This window comes from Gastrolobium bilobum, unplaced genomic scaffold (genome assembly GCF_033153095.1).
Source record: "Gastrolobium bilobum isolate Gb01-03AN ecotype WA unplaced genomic scaffold, APGP_CSIRO_Gbil_v1 utg8085, whole genome shotgun sequence".
Taxonomy (NCBI): domain Eukaryota; kingdom Viridiplantae; phylum Streptophyta; class Magnoliopsida; order Fabales; family Fabaceae; genus Gastrolobium; species Gastrolobium bilobum.
Genome location: NW_026899665.1, coordinates 62,548 through 80,654, shown reverse-complemented (window position 1 = coordinate 80,654; position 18,107 = coordinate 62,548). Strand labels below are relative to the sequence as shown.

General features: G+C 33.6%; 1 protein-coding gene across 1 annotated transcript; it reads right to left on the bottom strand.

Moving 5' to 3' along the window:
• Positions 1 to 751: 751 nt before the first annotated feature.
• Positions 752 to 8,257, bottom strand: LOC133292420 (uncharacterized). Its single transcript, XM_061490821.1, has 6 exons — positions 7,912 to 8,257; positions 6,943 to 7,444; positions 6,659 to 6,860; positions 3,691 to 4,188; positions 3,195 to 3,589; positions 752 to 821 (listed from the first exon to the last, which is right to left on the bottom strand). Exons 1-6 carry the CDS (start codon positions 8,255 to 8,257, stop codon positions 752 to 754), a joined length of 2,013 nt encoding a protein of 670 aa, XP_061346805.1.
• Positions 8,258 to 18,107: the final 9,850 nt, after the last annotated feature.

The window sequence follows — 18,107 nt, the reverse complement described above, 5'->3', positions numbered from 1 at the left end:
TTTTAACCTAATGGGCTTGGCCCAATACAACAAAGGGCTTGGCCCAATACAACAATAAATGACTAAATAAAAACTAAATAATCAATATTATTTACAACATCTCGTCAAATATTTTCACGCGTTTGACTGCCTTAATTTGGTTATACATTTCAAAAATGCTTTGAGTTAGAGATACATTTGTAAAATATTGCTAGTATCGTGGTTTTGCCCAAATTTTTATGTCATTCAGTCTTGTTACATAACCAAATGTAGCTTAAGTTTATGTTACACAATCAAAAAATGCCATACGCTGATCAAGAAAATTTGTTCTATATTCTATATGGCATCAAACAAAGTCTGTACTAAAGTAAAATATTTTATCATTTTTTTCACATTTTCTAAATTTAAAATGGAAAGTGTAATAATTAATTCCAATAAGAATTCCACCCCCAGCTCCCCCTTTAATTAAGAAAGGGGCGAATGTAAGAATACTTTCTCATTTGTTCTGAAATAATTTAAGAAAGACGCTTCAGAGAATGCAGAGCCCCAATCTACAGGAATTGTGGAGCATTTGCAAAACAAAACAAACTACTATAAACACTTACAACACATAAAGGGTACTGATAGACACATTTGGTGATAGCCACATAAAGGGTGGTACTGATAGACACTTCAGTGACTGCTGATTCGGTTTCAGGCCTTCCGGAAGATAATCATTCCGCATCCTTTGAGTTAACACAAGGTTGGCTTGGTTAATTCCTTACATAAATTCTCATCGTATAGAAGAGTAGGTGATGAACTCTGTTGAAGTAAATTGAAATGGTTGATGAGGAATAAGGTTCCTGCAATAGGGATTTACATAGAAAACATTAACTAATATATTTATAACTGAATCTAAGAAATTGTTTATAAATAAAACTAGTAGGTGTTTGGTAGGTGGTTTTTGGTGAGATGGATGGGTAAGTGAGAGTGGGATACTATGTAAGCCATGTTTGGTAGAGGGTTTAGAGAAATAAAACTAGGCAACCATTTTACCCATCTAAACCAGAGTTGTGTGTAATTTGATATGAAAAATCCACTTTGTGAAGACCACATCAAAGCTAGTATTTGAGGAAGACTAGGGAAATGAAAAATTTGACCAGATTTTGTTGACTGAAATGCCCTTCTAATCTGAGAAACTGAGAAAGAGAGAAGGGAAGGGATACACATAACCAAATTACACGGTTTGAGAGTGTGAAATACATGTATTTTTATCTGAATCGTAGGATTTGGATCCAATTAGCCTTTTTTATTATTTTATCTTAGAGTTGATGTGTTCATGCTAACTTAAATTTGGAAACTGAGTTTCTAAAACAGGTTTTGCACAGTTTGGTATAGAAGGAAAATTTATCATGATATGGAATGATTAGACTTTCCTAGAACCTTCTCATTGTAGTGTCTTGTTAAGATTATAGTTTGTCTATGAGAAGCTGTTTCAAGTGTCCTTATAATGGCATTTTTATTCGTTAAACTGTAATGGCATGGATACATTTCCCTTTCATAAATATCAAAGAAAAATTTATGAAGAAACACAGAGAAACACATAACGAAAGACGAACGTTCCTTGTATAGATGTTCAATGATACACTCACGGGTCCATTTAGATTCAAAATTTACTAGGGGTATTTTTGGTTTTTCAATATATTTTTCCATCAATATTTTACTTTCAACCAAACATAGATTTAGTAAACTTAAATCAATTTTTCTGGTAATATTTTGGCCTACCAAACAGTTTTTTTAAAACTTGCCTAGTAAATTTGCTTTCTCACTATTTCCCCATTAATCATATTTCTCTAGTAAATTTTTTTTTTCCTCTACCAAACAGCTCCTAAGGAGATTAATGGAGAAGATCATGGAAATAGTCGAAGGCATTTTTTCATGGGAATTTTGATGACGTGTGATCCTAAATATCAAGCTAGTTGACATGCCCATAATATGGGTCCAAAACAAACCTAAAAATTTATACTAAAAGTATTATGTATTTCAAAAGTAAATTCTCTTATGTCTTATTTCAGCATGAAAATGTCACGTGAAACATCTTAGTTATCCATTTAGATATCAACGATCACATCTTAGTTATTTATTTAGATATCAACGATCACAATTCAAAATGTACACAAAAAAGTCAAAAGTCAAAAATTAGGAGTAGCTTTTTTTAAGTTGCATAAGCTTTTTTTTTAATTTGAGCTTTTAAACTAAAATTTTTATATAATCATCAAATAATTTTTAATTATATTTTTATAAGTTTTTTTTTTTAACTTTAGTTTGAAAGTAAAGGGATGGGGTTTCAAAAAGGCTCTTAGTAAAGCAAAAAAAGTGAAAATTATTATTTTAATTGTTGACCATTGATCTATAAATAAATGACTGAAATCTTTCATATAATATCATCATATTAAAACAAAATATGAGATAATTCATTTCTATGTACTCATTTAGGAGAAAATTATTCTTATGCAATATAAGAGTAGTTTTATCTCCTACACATCCATCGAAAACCATGACACTCCTTTTTTTTCTTTTTCTTTTCCCTTTAAATGACGGACCCCATCATATGTATCTCTACAACATGAAAGAAGATCTCTCATGTAACATAAAATTAAATGAACCCATTCATTTATTTGTAAAGATGCTTTTGGTAAATTTAAAAATCATACCATTTACTTACCGTCGTTTGGGTTTTTAGGAATTCTACAACTCACCCTGTTTTTGAACATCTTGTCATAGACATTCTAATTTGTTATGCCTTCTTTTGTCTCTGCAGTTAAGCACCGAACTAAATGGAAGTATTGTAATTTGTAACTGTCCTTTTTCGTGTTGGATTATTAATACCTATATACTCGTAGTCGCTCAAAATTAAAGGATTTATAATTAGTATGATTTTTTTTTTAAAAAAAAAATACTATCATCAAATTATGTTTTGAGTCTTTTGACACATTATAAAAATATTTCATCACAGCAGATAAGAACTAGAAAAGTAGATTAACAAATGATGGTTGGTATTGGCCACATAATTACACCCTAAATAAGCTACAATATACATGGTTTAAGTTCAAATCTCATTAGTGGTATCTTTTAAACATTTTGTCAAAAATTTCACGAAACCAATTTTTTTAAAAAATCGGTGTTGGTTTAATACTGGTTGAACCCGGTTCAAGATTGGATCACCAATTTCATACCGGGTCAAATACATAATCGGTCCACCGGATCCTAAATCGGGCAGATTTTTGTAACCATGATTTACATCACCTTGGAGTATGCTCTGGGAAGGGAACTTGGAGAGGCAACTAGCAATATATTTAGCAGTGTCTAAGTATGATTTCCTTCTCAACATCCCAACCTGAAGTTGCAATTCTTTTCTGAAGTTGCAATTCTTTTCATTGGTTAGAGCCTCAAGTTCTTGTGTCTTCATTCTCCAGCTGCCATTTCTCAAATTAAAGCTATACAGGGGAAGGAATCGTTGGCCATAGTTAGCTACAAACTCAATAGCAGTTAAAATGAACTCAAACTCTAGTTCGTCCATGTAATAAGGAAAACTAACTCTTGTCCATCCAGGTTTCACTCCAACATAACCCTATTATAAAGTAACAAACATTAAACAATGTTTCTTGTGTATAGAAAAATTAAATTGTTTTGACACTGAAATTTAAAACTGATGATGATGAAAGAATTTACCTCTTGAATTGCTGATCTAACAGCAAGAGATTGAGATTTGTTGATATTGAGCAATTGGTGACCGTAAGGTCCAGCACAAGCACACCCACCTCGAGCTTGGATGCCAAAGAGGTCATTTAGCAGTGTTGCAACAAAAGGGCCATGAAGTAACTTACCTCTTTTGTTCCCTGACTCTGCCCATAAATTAAGTTCCCCTTCATTTTCTTGATTCTGGTTATCATCTTGCCATTCATTACCTGATAAAGAATGAGTGGTACAATAAATGACAAATGACAATATAGCTTGTCGTTTGGTGCTTAAGTTTCCAAGAACTTCAATGTTGGGGTTCGAGATGAGTCTCTTAAGTGCCTTGTTAATGTAAAGTTGTTCACGTTTTTCAATCTCTTGGCAGCTGATATATTCTTTCACCCAAAATGCCAATGCCGCTCTCACTGTCTGGATTATTGGTGGGGTTCCCCCATTTTCCCTTTCCTCTATGTTCTCCATGTACAATGTATCCTGCAATGAAGATCCACAGTTAGAGGTTTGAAAGATGACGAGTTTGCTTAGATGGAGAAAAGGTTGATGGAAAATGGTCTTAAAATAGCTTTAATTTACTCTAAAAGAACGTTTGAGTCATGCTTGTAGGCTTTTTCACCCTTTTGTCCCTCGTTAATTATTTAATAATCATTATGTTCCTTATTCAGAACTATCTATCAATCTACTCCTATTTAATCGATTAAGCCAAAAATTTAATCGATTAAATGGTCAAAATAGGCAAAAATTGTTGACTTGAAGATTTAGTCGATTAAATCTCCTTATTTAATCGATTAAATCCCTCATACATAAGGTTGTTCATCTGATAGAGAAGAAGATTTAATCAATTAAGTTGAAGATTTAATCGATTTAATCTTCATTTAATCGATTAAATATTCAATTTAATCGATTAAAAATGGACAGATTGGTAGATAGTTTGCAATAAGGGACAAAATAATTATTAAATAATTAATGAGGGACAAAAGGGTAAAAAAGCCCATGTTTGTATTAAAAGGCTGATGGAAAAGTTTTTCTCCCACACTTACATTAACATTTTTTCTCTCTCCTTTTTAGGATATACTCATTCTTACGTGAGCATGACAAAATAAAAATTTCCTATACTAAAAGCATAAATATTCTTCCGGATTAAATGAATTAGGGCACGTTTGAATGGACTTTTTTTTTCTCTAAAAGCTGTTTTTTTCTTAAAAAAAAAACACTTCTCGTTTTTAATTTGTATGGATGTATGTTTTAAAAAAATCAGAAGTCACAAAAAAAGTCAAAAATCTACTTTTTTTCAGAAGCTAAAAATTTTAACTTCTAAAAAAAGCAAAAGTCAAAAGCTAAATATTTTTTTCAAAAACTAAATATTTTTATAAAAATATAAATAGTTTTAACTTTTATAAAAAGCACTTCTAAAATAAGGAAGAGATAAAAGTTACTTTTTTGAGAAGTCCAAACAAGCGGACTCAATCTTCAATATAGCTTTTTTTTCAAACTAAATAGTTTCTTTAATTTACAACGTTATTAATCTCTTGATGAATCCACCATTTTTAATTTGGGAATAATGTTTCTCATTATAGGAAATAAATTTTATTTCTTACACATATTATAAGTGTATCAGATTCATTTTTTTTCTTTTCTCCTCACATCCCATATGGGCTTCGTCATATACTTTAATATGTGTGTAGGAGATAAAATTATCTTATTTAACATGAGAAACATTAATCTTTTTTAATTTTTATACATAAAGTTTATATTGTAACACATAACTCTCAAAGCTCGAATTATATTAAAAATATTAAATTTTGTTAATTTTAATGTTTTATAAGTCATATGAGAAGCACGTGTTTTTAGATTAAAAAAAAAAGTTGAGTAATTTGTGAGATGATTCGACTCACCTCAAACATTAACTATAAAACGTTAAAACTTACAAAATTTAAACGTGTTTCATTTTAACCTAAACCTTTGAAGAGTTGTATATACGTTATAAAATGAACTTATGTAGGATTATTATAAATAACTCATAACTAAAATATTAAAGGAGTTATTTATATTTTTAAACGAAACTGTCTCAAAATCATTTATAAATTAACATATTTATACATAAATCAATTTCTTTCGTAATCAATTATATGATGGATTTTTTTTTGAAAATATTTCAATCAGTTCATTATTTCGCGACTACTCCGATTCGGGACATGTTCAAATATTAAGACTTCAAATATTTTTTAAAGATGCCTAGACATAAATTAATAATTATTGATTTAAGTGATAAGAAATTTATTAATAGAACTGTGATAGTGAGATTCCTCTTCTTACCGTTTACATTTGAAGATTCACATCTTCTAGCTAGTTAGCTAGCTGCGACTTCATGACCAGATGCTGAAAGTTCATCATCTTCTCTTACTAATTCTCTTTTGTCTGAACGTTGCAAATTTGTTTTAAATTACAGTTGAAGTTGTGGAAGTCATTAGAATTGGTCTGTACTAAGTGATTTTGATAGGTTATATTAGGTTATCTATTCAATACTTGTATAAAAAAAACAGTTGAAGTTACCCAAGTGTGGTAGCGCTCAGTTGGTAGGATGGGGACTGAGTGCTGAGAGAGGACCTCGATTCAAAGAGTCGAAACCAGGGCTTCTGATTTGCCTCAGAGAGATAATTAGGATCAGTTTAAAAAAAAAAACAGTTGAAGTTATATTACAATTACTGAAATTGCAGAGAATTGTGGACAAATACGGCGGATACTGTTGTAATTGCAATCTTTTCATCGAAGATGTTGTGGACAAATAGGGAGACATCACAAACCACGATATTGCGAACACGATTTCGGTGGGAAAGGGCAATTAAAAACACCGTGCAAATAATTTCCAAATAATAATAAATAAAAAAATTAACACTAAGCAAATGGTTTTCCAAATTAAGTTTCTAACATGAGAATGGCGATGTACCTTTTCATCGAAGCCATTGACGTAAGTCACAGTTCCACCTCCACAAGTTGATGGTGGTGAAGATCTTAACAGGTAGAGATCCTTGCTCATGAGAAGCACTCCAGGAGAGTCAGGACCACCAAGAAACTTATGTGGACTTACGAACACAGCATCATACCCATCACTCTCCCCTGACCTCATCTCAATCTCCACATATGGACCACTATACAAACAAATAAAACCATTACCAACTTTTCAAATATTACAACACACAAACTCAAACACATGCCCGCAATTCTTAGTACCTTGCTGCGAAATCAAAGCATGCATAGCCATTGTACTGATGAAGAAGCTGAGCAATTGCTCTTGTATCTGAGTAGATTCCAGTGACATTGCTACAAGCTGAGAATGATCCCAACATGGGTCTGTTGGTATATTTGTAGCCCTCAAGTTGTAGCTTTAGAGCTTCCATATCCACCAACCCCTCGTCATCTAAGCCAATCTCTACCACTTCAGCCAAGCTCTGCCTCCATGAAAGGAGGTTGGAATGGTGCTCATGGGGTCCAACAAAAACAACCCATCTTTCTTGTGTGGTGAGGCTATTCAAAAACCTTTCCCTCAAAATAGAGGGCACAGCAATTCCCATTACTTCTTGCAACCTTTTGATGGCTGAAGTTGTGCCTGAGCCACATAACATAATTGCATCGTTTTCTCCACCACCTAAGCATTTCTTAATGTACTCAGTTGCTTCGTGTACCATTTTTGTTGTCCTGCTTCCCACGTAACTGTCGCAAGTGTGAGTATTTCCTATATACACAGAAAATAACAGGGGTTCAGATTGATGATCATAATTAAGTTTGGCAAAACTGACTCGACGGATCAACCTGCCCCACCCGTTAAATGGAGTGGGGCGGGCTGAGTCTTATAAAGACCCACACTTTAGTTGCTCTATAACCAATGTGAGATTATATATCTCAACACGTTCCCTCACGCAAGAGCCCTCTTGGCTTGAAGCGTGGATTATGTAACAGACTCAATCTTCTTGGCTTGAAGCGTGCTTCCACTTTAAAGTGGGGGGCGGTGAGGATCGAACATCAAGCTCTAATACCATGTTAAAGAACCTTGGGATACACCACCCCAATAGCTCAAAGGGTGGGAGTGCTCAAGGCCTTATAAACTCCCACATTAGTTGCTCTTCAACAATGTGGGACTATATATCTCAACAGTCATCCCTACATGCACGTAAAAAAGTATATGAGGCATGATATCAATACCATAGAAAGGAAGAAGATGATTCATGATGAAGTTTTCATTGTAGTGAAGGCTGCGGCCCGTAGCAGTGTGATCAGCATAGACAAGTTTTCTTCTTCCAAATGGAGAATCGAACCCTGCATCGTTACCAATGATCTGGGACCGCAACCAGGATAGCTTTTCCTCCACAGTTTCATTGCACGGAAGTCCCATCTCGATTAGCATCTTAAAGGACTCAGAATGGTTACAAAAGTCGTGAGATGTTTCTGGTATGTTTGTTTTGGATGAAACATTGACCTTGTTATTGGCCTTGCTCTGTAGATCAGCAAATATGGGTTTGTCTGCTAACAACGGATGCTCGTCCTTCATCAACATGAAGTTAATTATTTGATATATATATGATGTCGTTTATCTAATGCTACATACAAGAAGATGAGTACTAGCAGGAGGAAGGCTTTAAGAGAAGGCACAAAACTAGTGGGGTATTTATAGTTTTGATAAAGAGTAATACTTTTTGTCGGATGTATGACTGTATATTAGTATTATATTAGTATTACGGCCTTACGGGTAGCAATGGACCATAAATACCGGTGGTGTTATTTTAATGTGGATATACCAATCAGTCCATCTCTACTTATAGCCTGCTAGGTGCCAAACATTATTTTATTTGAATTTTTGAATTTTATTTTTAAGTTTTTTTTTTGTTTTTAATGTTTAACTAGCATAAATACATAAAAAAAAAAATTGTACTAAAAAAAAAATACATAAAAGTTTATTGTCATTTTATAGGAAGCAGGTTACTTCACTGCAGATCATATTAATGCCAATTCGGTCTCGTAATCAACTTGCAGACTTTTTTACTAAAGCTGCGACTTCTTCACTCCTTTTTCCTCTTTTGTTCAAGATGACAGTGTTAGATATCCACTATCCTGTGTCACAATGCTGCTAACCAAAGGTTGCAAAAATATTTTGGGTGCTCCAAAAGTAGAAAGTACTCGATGCTTCTTTTATCAAATATAGTAAAAAGTAATATTTTGCAGTATCTTTGTCTTTATATTTACTTTCATCCATATTCCACATTTTTGGATAAGGAATATGTAGTTTCGGAGCACAGAAAATAAGCTCCAAATTACAAGTGAAATAATAAAATAACTAAATAATATTACATCAGCTATTTTGGCTTTTTCACCCTTTTGCCCCTTATTAATTAATTAATAACTATTTTGTCCCTGATTCGAAACTATTTATCAATCTGCCCCTCTTTAGTCGACTACCTTGCATTTTTAATCGACTAAATGGCCAAAACAGACAAAAAATGGCTGCTGGGAGATTTAGTCGACTAAATCTCCCTATTTAGTCGACTAAATCTTCGTATTTGACCAAAAAAAAATAAGTCAGTACGATTGTAATCGATTAAGTAGGGAGATTTAGTCGATTAAATCTCCCAACAATCGTTTAGTCGATTAAAAATGCAAGGTAGTCGATTAAAGAGGGGCAGATTAGTAGATAGTTTCGAATCAGGGGCAAAATGGTTATTAATTAATTAATAAGGGGCAAAAGGGTGAAAAAGCCCAGCTATTTTACTACTTTGATTTTCCACCAACTTAAATATGCAAAACAAAAAAAGTAATCATAACCTATGATTTATTAGGGAAAAATATTTTTACAGTTAATGTAGAGAAGTTATTTACAATACACATATACTACTACTAGTACATAGTGTAACTTTTGAAATGAATTCTAATTTTGTTTAGATTTCAAAAGTTATACTATGTATTACCCGTAGTGCTTAAAGTACTGCAAATAACTTTTCTATATTAATCATTGTTGTAAAAAATTAGTGTAAAAATTTACGTTTTTACTAGTGTGGTGCGTGTTAAAACGTAAGTAAAAACTGTCCTTAGTAAAAGCTGATAAAAATGCCGTGTAAAAACGTAAAAACGATAAAAACTTATGTTTTTACCGTTTTTACTTAGAACAAATTTTTTTTTTTAAAAAAAAAGATTTACAAAAAAAAAAATTAACAAAAAACCCAATTTTTGTTTTTCTCAAATTATATGCACAATATCTTGATATCTTTTTGTTGGATATATGTCTTTTATAATTATATTTTGTAAAGCTGCAATTATATTATAAGTTATGCTATAAGAATCGTTTTGTATTTTTGGATCATTGTGTGCATTGAAAGAAGTGAAATTATATCCTGATGAGTGATAATCCAAAATCTGCAGAGTGTATGAAACAATTAGAGAAGATTGGTTATCCATTACTTGTTACTTGTTAGTTATCACTGTTTACAATTTTGATACTTGGTTATCAAATTATTTTTTCCTTTTTAGATAGATAAGTGGCTCAACACACATGTTCATTATATGAATTTTTTTTACATGCATATATATAATTTTATATCTTGACTTTAAGTAGTAAAAGAAAGTAGAAACTTTATGTTTCGTTTCGTTTCTATGTTTTACGTTTCTACCAACCCTTTTCATTTCTACGTAGAAACTCGAGTTTGACAACATTGATATTAACTACAGAAAATTTAAACCCAATTTATAAAGTGTAATATGCTATTTTTGAAGGTTTTGTCTATTTGATAGTATAGTCCAAACCTTGTGTTTTTTTTTTAAAGGAATGGTTGAGTCTTTAATTTAGCTTATATTAGATTAATAAGTCAAATCAGATTTAAAATGTTTTACATAAATTTAAGGGGAAACATTTTTCTCATTTTGTTGGATATAACTATCACTTGAAAAAGGGTATTCTAATATATTATAGAATTGTAAATAATATGTACAAAGGGTTCTCTATTTATAGAGAATATTTGACCTACTTTTAACCTAATGGGCTTGGCCCAATACAACAAAGGGCTTGGCCCAATACAACAATAAATGACTAAATAAAAACTAAATAATAACTAAATCAATATTATTTACAACACTCCCCCTCAAGCTGAGGAATAAATATTTATCATTCCCAGCTTGCTAGTAAGTTCTTGGAATCTGTCTGAAGGAAGCCCCTTTGTTAATAGATCAGCCAATTGACGCCCAGTGGGAATGTATGGAGTGGTAATCAACCCGCTATCAAGTTTCTCTTTGATGAAATGGCGATCAACCTCAATATGTTTAGTCCGATCATGTTGAACTGGATTATGAGCTATACAAATAGCGGACTTATTATCACATAGCAGCTTCATAGGTCCCTCACATTTTATTTTGAGATCATCAAGAACAATTTTCAGCCACAGTAACTCACAAATGCCTTGAGCCATAGCTCGAAATTCAGCTTCTGCACTTGATCTGGCAACCACATCTTGTTTCTTACTTCTCCATGTCACCAAGTTACCGCAAAGAAACATGCAATAACCAGTGGTAGAACGACGGTCAGTCACGGATCCAGCATAATCAGCATCTGTGTAGACTTCTAAAGATAGATTGCCATCACGTCGGAATAACAATCCTTTACCAGGAGTACCTTTAAGATACTGAAGAATTCTCTCTACTGCCTGCATGTGTTTTTCTTTTGGATCGTGCATAAACTGACTGACAACACTAACAGCATAAGCTAGGTCTGGTCTAGTATGGGCCAGATATATCAATTTCCCAACTAGCCGTTGATATTGTCCTTTATCAACTGGAGGACTCTCTTCTTCATAGCCCATCTTGTGATTCTGCTCAATAGGAGTATTAGAGGGTTTACACCCGAGCTTTCCTGCTTCTTTGAGAAGATCAAGAACATATTTCCTCTGGCTGATAAAAATTCCTTTGCTTGAATGAGCTACTTCTATCCCTAGGAAATATCTCAGTTTCCCAAGGTCTTTGATTTCAAACTCAGAGGCAAGCCGTGTTTGCAGAATCTGTCTCTCCACAAAATCATCACCTGTGATAATAATATCATCAACATATACAAGGAGCACAGTAAGCTTCCCATTTTGGGAGTGCTTGAAGAAAAGAGTGTGATCTCCTTGGCTCTGTCTGTATCCTAAGGTCATCATAACCTTAGTAAATCTTCCAAACCAAGCACGAGGTGACTGCTTCAATCCATACAAGGCCTTTTTTAATCTACAAACTTTATTTTCCCCCTTCACAGAATCAAAACCAGGCGGGATTTCCATGTAGACTTCTTCTTCTAACTCACCATTGAGGAAAGCATTTTTCACATCAAATTGATTTATATCCCAATTGTAATGGGCAGCAAGGGATAACAAGATTCTCAGTGTATTCATCTTTGCAACTGGAGCAAAGGTTTCTTCATAATCAATGCCATAGGTTTGAGTGTAACCTTTGGCCACTAATCGAGCCTTATATCTCTCAAGAGTGCCATCAGAATTATATTTCAGGGTATAAACCCATCTGCACCCTACTGCTTTCTTTCCGTTGGGTCTATCAATAACCTCCCATGTTTTATTTTTCTCCAAAGCATTCATCTCCTCTTGCATGGCTTGAGCCCAATTCCTATCTTTCAAGGCTTCATGTACTGATTTTGGGATTGCAATAGAATCTAGTGCTGAAACAAAGCTTTTGTGCTGCACAGAAAGATTAGCAGAGGAAACAAAGTGGGAGATAGGGTATTGAGTACAAGAGGGACATAAGGAACAAGTTTTCTTGTGACAAGATCTTTTTCCTTTTCTAAGAGCAATAGGTAAGTCATCAGAAGTAGAAGCAATGGGTAAGTCATTAGAGATATCAGAAGAAATAGACAAATCATGAGATGAAATAATATTAGAATCAGAAACAGGAGATTCAGGAGACTCAGAAGAAATAGGAGATTCAGGACTTACCAGTGGTTCAGACGATTGAGGTTGCTGGTGAGACAGTATGGGTTGTATCTCAGGTGTATTTGAAGGTTCTGACACACCAGGAGCAGACACACTAGGAAGAGAGAAGATTGATCCAGACTCAAAGAAGGAAGGGGACGAGTCTTCTGAAGAACTATTCTCCCCCTGACGATGAGGACCCAGGAAATAAGATTCCGATTCTTGAAAGGTGACATCCATAGAAACAAAAAATTTCCGACTTGGTGGATGATAACACTTGTACCCTTTTTTATAAGGGTTATAACCAAGGAAGACACACTTAAGAGCCCTAGGATCCAACTTACTCCGATGTTGTTTATGAACATGGACAAATGCAACACATCCAAACACTCTTGGTGGAAGGCTCTGCAATATGGGAACAGAAGGAAAGAAGGAAGTCATGGAATGAATAGGACTGATATTGTTAAGGACCCGTGAAGGTAAACGGTTGATCAAAAAGGTTGCAGCTAATACTGCTTCTCCCCAATAAGAACTAGGAACAGATGTCTGAAAAAGTAGTGCTCTAGCAACTTCAAGAAGGTGACGATTTTTCCTTTCAGCAACCCCGTTTTGTTGAGGGGTATCAACACATGTGAGCTCATGAATCATACCTCTGTCTGAAATGAATTGTGACAGGCGTTGATTGACGTACTCAGTACCATTATCAGATCTGAGTCTTTTAATACCCTTACCAAACTGAGTCTCAACCATGTGATGAAACCGAATAAATATCTCTGGTACTTCAGACTTGTCTTTCATCAAGTATATCCATGTTATCCGAGTACAATCGTCAATAAAAGAAACAAACCACCTAGCACCTGAAACACTGTGCACTTTAGAAGGGCCCCAAACATCAGAATGGATAAGAGAAAAAGGTTCTCTGCTTTTAATAGTGCTAGAAGGAAATGACACTCGATGGTGTTTTGCAAATTCACAAACATCACAATGAAAGGTCTCAACCGACTTATTGAGAAACAGAGAGGGGAACATAGACTTCAAAAGACTAAATGGTGGATGCCCGAGACGCTTGTGATGGAGCCAAATCATAGACTCTCAGTAGAAGGATGACGTGTCATTAATAACTGATTTTTGCTAGCATGGTCTGGAAGGAGATGATACAACCCATCCTGTTCATTAGCAACTCCAATTGTCTTCTTCGTGGTAAGATCCTGAATAAGACAATGAGAAGGAAAAAATGTGATAGAACAATTCAAATCAGTTGTAAGTTTTTGAGTGGAGATAAGATTAGTAGAAAGCTGAGGAACATAAAGAACATTTTTAAGAAACAAGGAAGGTTGAATTTGAATGTTACCAGAACCAATAACTGATTTATGGGATCCATCAGCTACGGATATAGTATGACTACCAACAGTAGGATGATAAGAACAAAATAACTCAGTACGACAAGTCATATGATCAGTTGCACCAGAATCCAAAATCCATGAGGTTTTAAAATCAGTGCAAGAAGCAAGAAGAGATATAGAACGTGTCCTCTTACCAGATAAGATCGAAGAACTATCATGCTCAGCCATTCTTTAACAAAAAAAGTTAACAACCAGCGATAAAATCAACCAAACAGAATATCAAATGACCTCTGATCATAAAAATAATTATAGATCCAGACAGAAGACAAGAAGACGAGAAGAATGGTGGTGGTCCGGTCCAAAAACACGGCCGCACGCACCTCCACGCGCCGGAGAAAGGAGCTGCGCGTGGGATTCACTCGCCGGGAAAGGGGCGGCGCGTGAGAGCGCGTGGATGGGCTACGCCGGCTGAGATTTTTCTGGTGTGGTCGTCCGGTGAGCGCACACCTGTCTGTGGGTGGTCGCGGTTGAAAAGTCGCCGGAAATTGGTCCAAACGGTGAAGACAGATCTGATTGGAGGCGATCGGAGGTGTTTCGGTCGTTTGTGGCGGAGGAACACTGCGTAGAATGATAGATCGGAGGAAAAATAAGGTCCCCTTGGTCCAAAAGGTCCCCGGAAAAATTTTCCGGTGGCGGCTAATGGCGGCAAGAGGCAAAGAAATTAGGGTTTTGTTAAAAAAGAAGATAATATGTGCGGAAGCAAAGCCCTCAGATCGAGAGCTCTGATACCAACTTGAAAAGGGGTATTCTAATATATTATAGAATTGTAAATAATATGTACAAATGGTTCTCTATTTATAGAGAATATTTGACCTACTTTTAACCTAATGGGCTTGGCCCAATACAACAAAGGGCTTGGCCCAATACAACAATAAATGACTAAATAAAAACTAAATAATAACTAAATCAATATTATTTACAACACTATCTCATTTTATATACTTATCGAATTTTGTGCCAGCTTTTTTCAATTTTTTATTTTTATTTTAAAGTTTGGATTCCACATATTTATCTCACATACATGAGAGAATTATCTCAAGCAACATGAGATTAATTACTTCCAAACCTAATATATTCAGATTAAAATTTGACTTTACCTGTCATTTACCATCTAGCTTCACGAATCAGTTACGGGTGAAACTTTTTTTCTATGGAATGGAAATGAGACCAATAATGTGTAATCCCAAAAAAAGATGGGCTATTATTGAATGAGCAGACTTGGAGGTTCCAGTGAGATAAAGATCAGGTCTCTTTGATGTCGAAAAAGGGTGTAATGATTTTCACCGTGTAACAGTGAAGAAAGGGATGGTATTTGAGGTTCCAATGTAAAGATAACGGTCTAGCAACAATATGACAGAGTAACAATGTGTAGGGTGGGAAATGATTTCCCCATGCATGAGTGTGTGCCTTTATAAAATGTCTAACAAAAAATGTTACCCGTACCAAAAACGTGCCCCAAAATTTTTTAGCCATTTTCATTTATTTATTTATTTTGCATGGCTACCAAATTTTAACTTTTACTCATGCCAAAATTTAAAAAATCTAAAAATTAAGCACTAGTTAGCCACAATTTGACTCCGCCGCTGATGCACGTTTCTCAAGGTGCGAAGGTGTAAGGTGAGCCCCAAGTGTGAGAGACTGAGAGTGGTGCCAAGGACACAAGGATTTATTATGCCAAAAATTATTATTTGTCATGAATGTAAAATATTTGTAATAATGACCTTTTATCTTGTAACGGGAAGTGACCATTATAAATTTATAATTGAATAGTGTAATACCTGCAATATCATATAATGAATTTTATATTATTGATAAATAATGTATATCTATCTTCTTAAGGTAAAAATGTGTTATGTGGTCTTGCAAAATTCTCATAATAACATTTATATGTGTTTCAACATAAAAGATTTTTATTTTGTAATTAAATTGAAGTACTTTAAATTAATTTTATTAAGAATGATCTCAAAACACATTATGTAATTTCATAAATAAAAAAATTGAGACTTTCAAGGCTTTGCGCAAAAAACTACATATCGTACACTATGTTACTTTTCATAATTTGCACATGAGTTGTCTAAATATATAAATAATATAATTGTTATAATTTGTAACTTTTCAATTTGAATATATAAATGTGAGATAATATTATGTAAACAACACTTTATAAAAAAACATTCTACCTAAAATACTTATTTAGCTCAATAATTTTTTTTAAGTTACCTAATTATCTCTTTTAGGCAAGTTGACTTTCTCCGGTATCTTTACAAGTTTTGACTCTTGAATTTAGATCCTCTCATGTGAAAAAAATAGTTGTATGATCATGTTATTTGATCGTAACCACTCATTGATGATGAGATAAGAGCGAAAAAAATGTATGATTTTTAAATGAGTGATTATGATCAAATAACAAGATCATGTGACCACTTTTTTCACTAGAGATGATCCAAATCCTCGACTCTTTGGGCTGACTAAGTGACTAATTCGGATTGCGAGGCAAGTCAGGGGACGAAGATATTTAAATCCCTTCCAAAAGTAACATCGGGTTTAACTCCAAAAATTCTACATACATAATTATTATAAAGAGTAAATCCTCTCAAGTTGAAAAAGACATGACATGATCATATGGGCAATCATAATCATATAAAGATGGATCGTTGGTGATAAAAGATGAGAGAGAGAAAATATTAAAAATGATAGTTATTAAATCTCAATTATTGATTCATCTTTGTATGGTTATGATCATTCCACGTGATGATATCATGTTTTTTATAAACATAAAAGATGCATTTCCATTATTATATATTTTCTCTTCTTAAAATATATTTCTTCTTTTCTTCTTCTTCTTCTTTTTTTTTTTTTTTACCATTAGCTTTGTAGTAATAGAAGTATAGAACCCAAGTATGGCAAACCATGCCCACGTTATGGGCTATTAATGTGACAGCTCGATACCCCACATATAGACTATTAATGAGACAGTTAGCTTTCAATGGACACACAGTTTTGTGATGTTCTTCAGCTACTACATTATACATTATTTATATGTGCGGCTGTGTTGGTTATATACATTAAAAAAAGGGAAATCTACTTCTTAATAAAAAAATTTGTAGTAACCAATTACAATTATATATTATCTATAATATATAATTGTAATTTTAAAAGTTAATTTTTTCTCTTTTCAAAAGGTTATTATCAAAGTTGATATGGTGAAGAGAAAAAAAATAATTTTAATATTATAATTATGTCATATTCCTAATATATAATTATAATTGATTGTTGTAAAAAAATTTCTTGAGCAATAAATAAGGAAGTTGAGGATCCTTATTCCTTTACAAATAAAATAAAATCTTCTGACATGTTGATAAGATTTCCTTAAATTTTGGATAACAAAAATTTTATGGCCTTTGGTATCACTTTCTCGAGGATAAGGCTAATAAGCAATTGATTTGGCAAAACAGTGTGCACTGCAGGTGTTATGTACCATAATTATGCTGCAGAGTGTTGATGAAATTGAAGTTCTTGAAGCTAGAGACTTTCAAAAGTACCCTTTTGTCTTTCAACTTTGAAGCAAAAGTCTCTAAAATGAGGCCAACAAGTTATCTTTTGGGTGATTCAATCATCAAGAAATCATTTATTGCAGTTAAGAGGTGGTGGGTAGAGGGTATAGTGGCTACAAGACAACGTGGGTGTTGAAAGTATTGGAGGAGGGTCTTCCACACACACGGGGATGCTCCAAATGTCATAGCGTAATTATTGTTATTTTTATTATTGTTTTTAGGAGTGTCAAAATAGATGCATACGAGACGAATTTGACATGGAACAAATACGTCAACATGAACATGATATAAATTTTGTGTGAATTGACATGACACTCACATAAAATAAGGGTTAAAACAGTAATTAACAAAAAAAAATTAGATTGAAATAAATAAAATAAAATAAAAAATACTAGTCACGCGAATTTGACACGCGACATGTAACACCCCATGTGCCCCGGTGTATTAACATACATATGGTAATAAGTGCAGCTTATTTAATAAACTAAATACGGATGCTAACTATT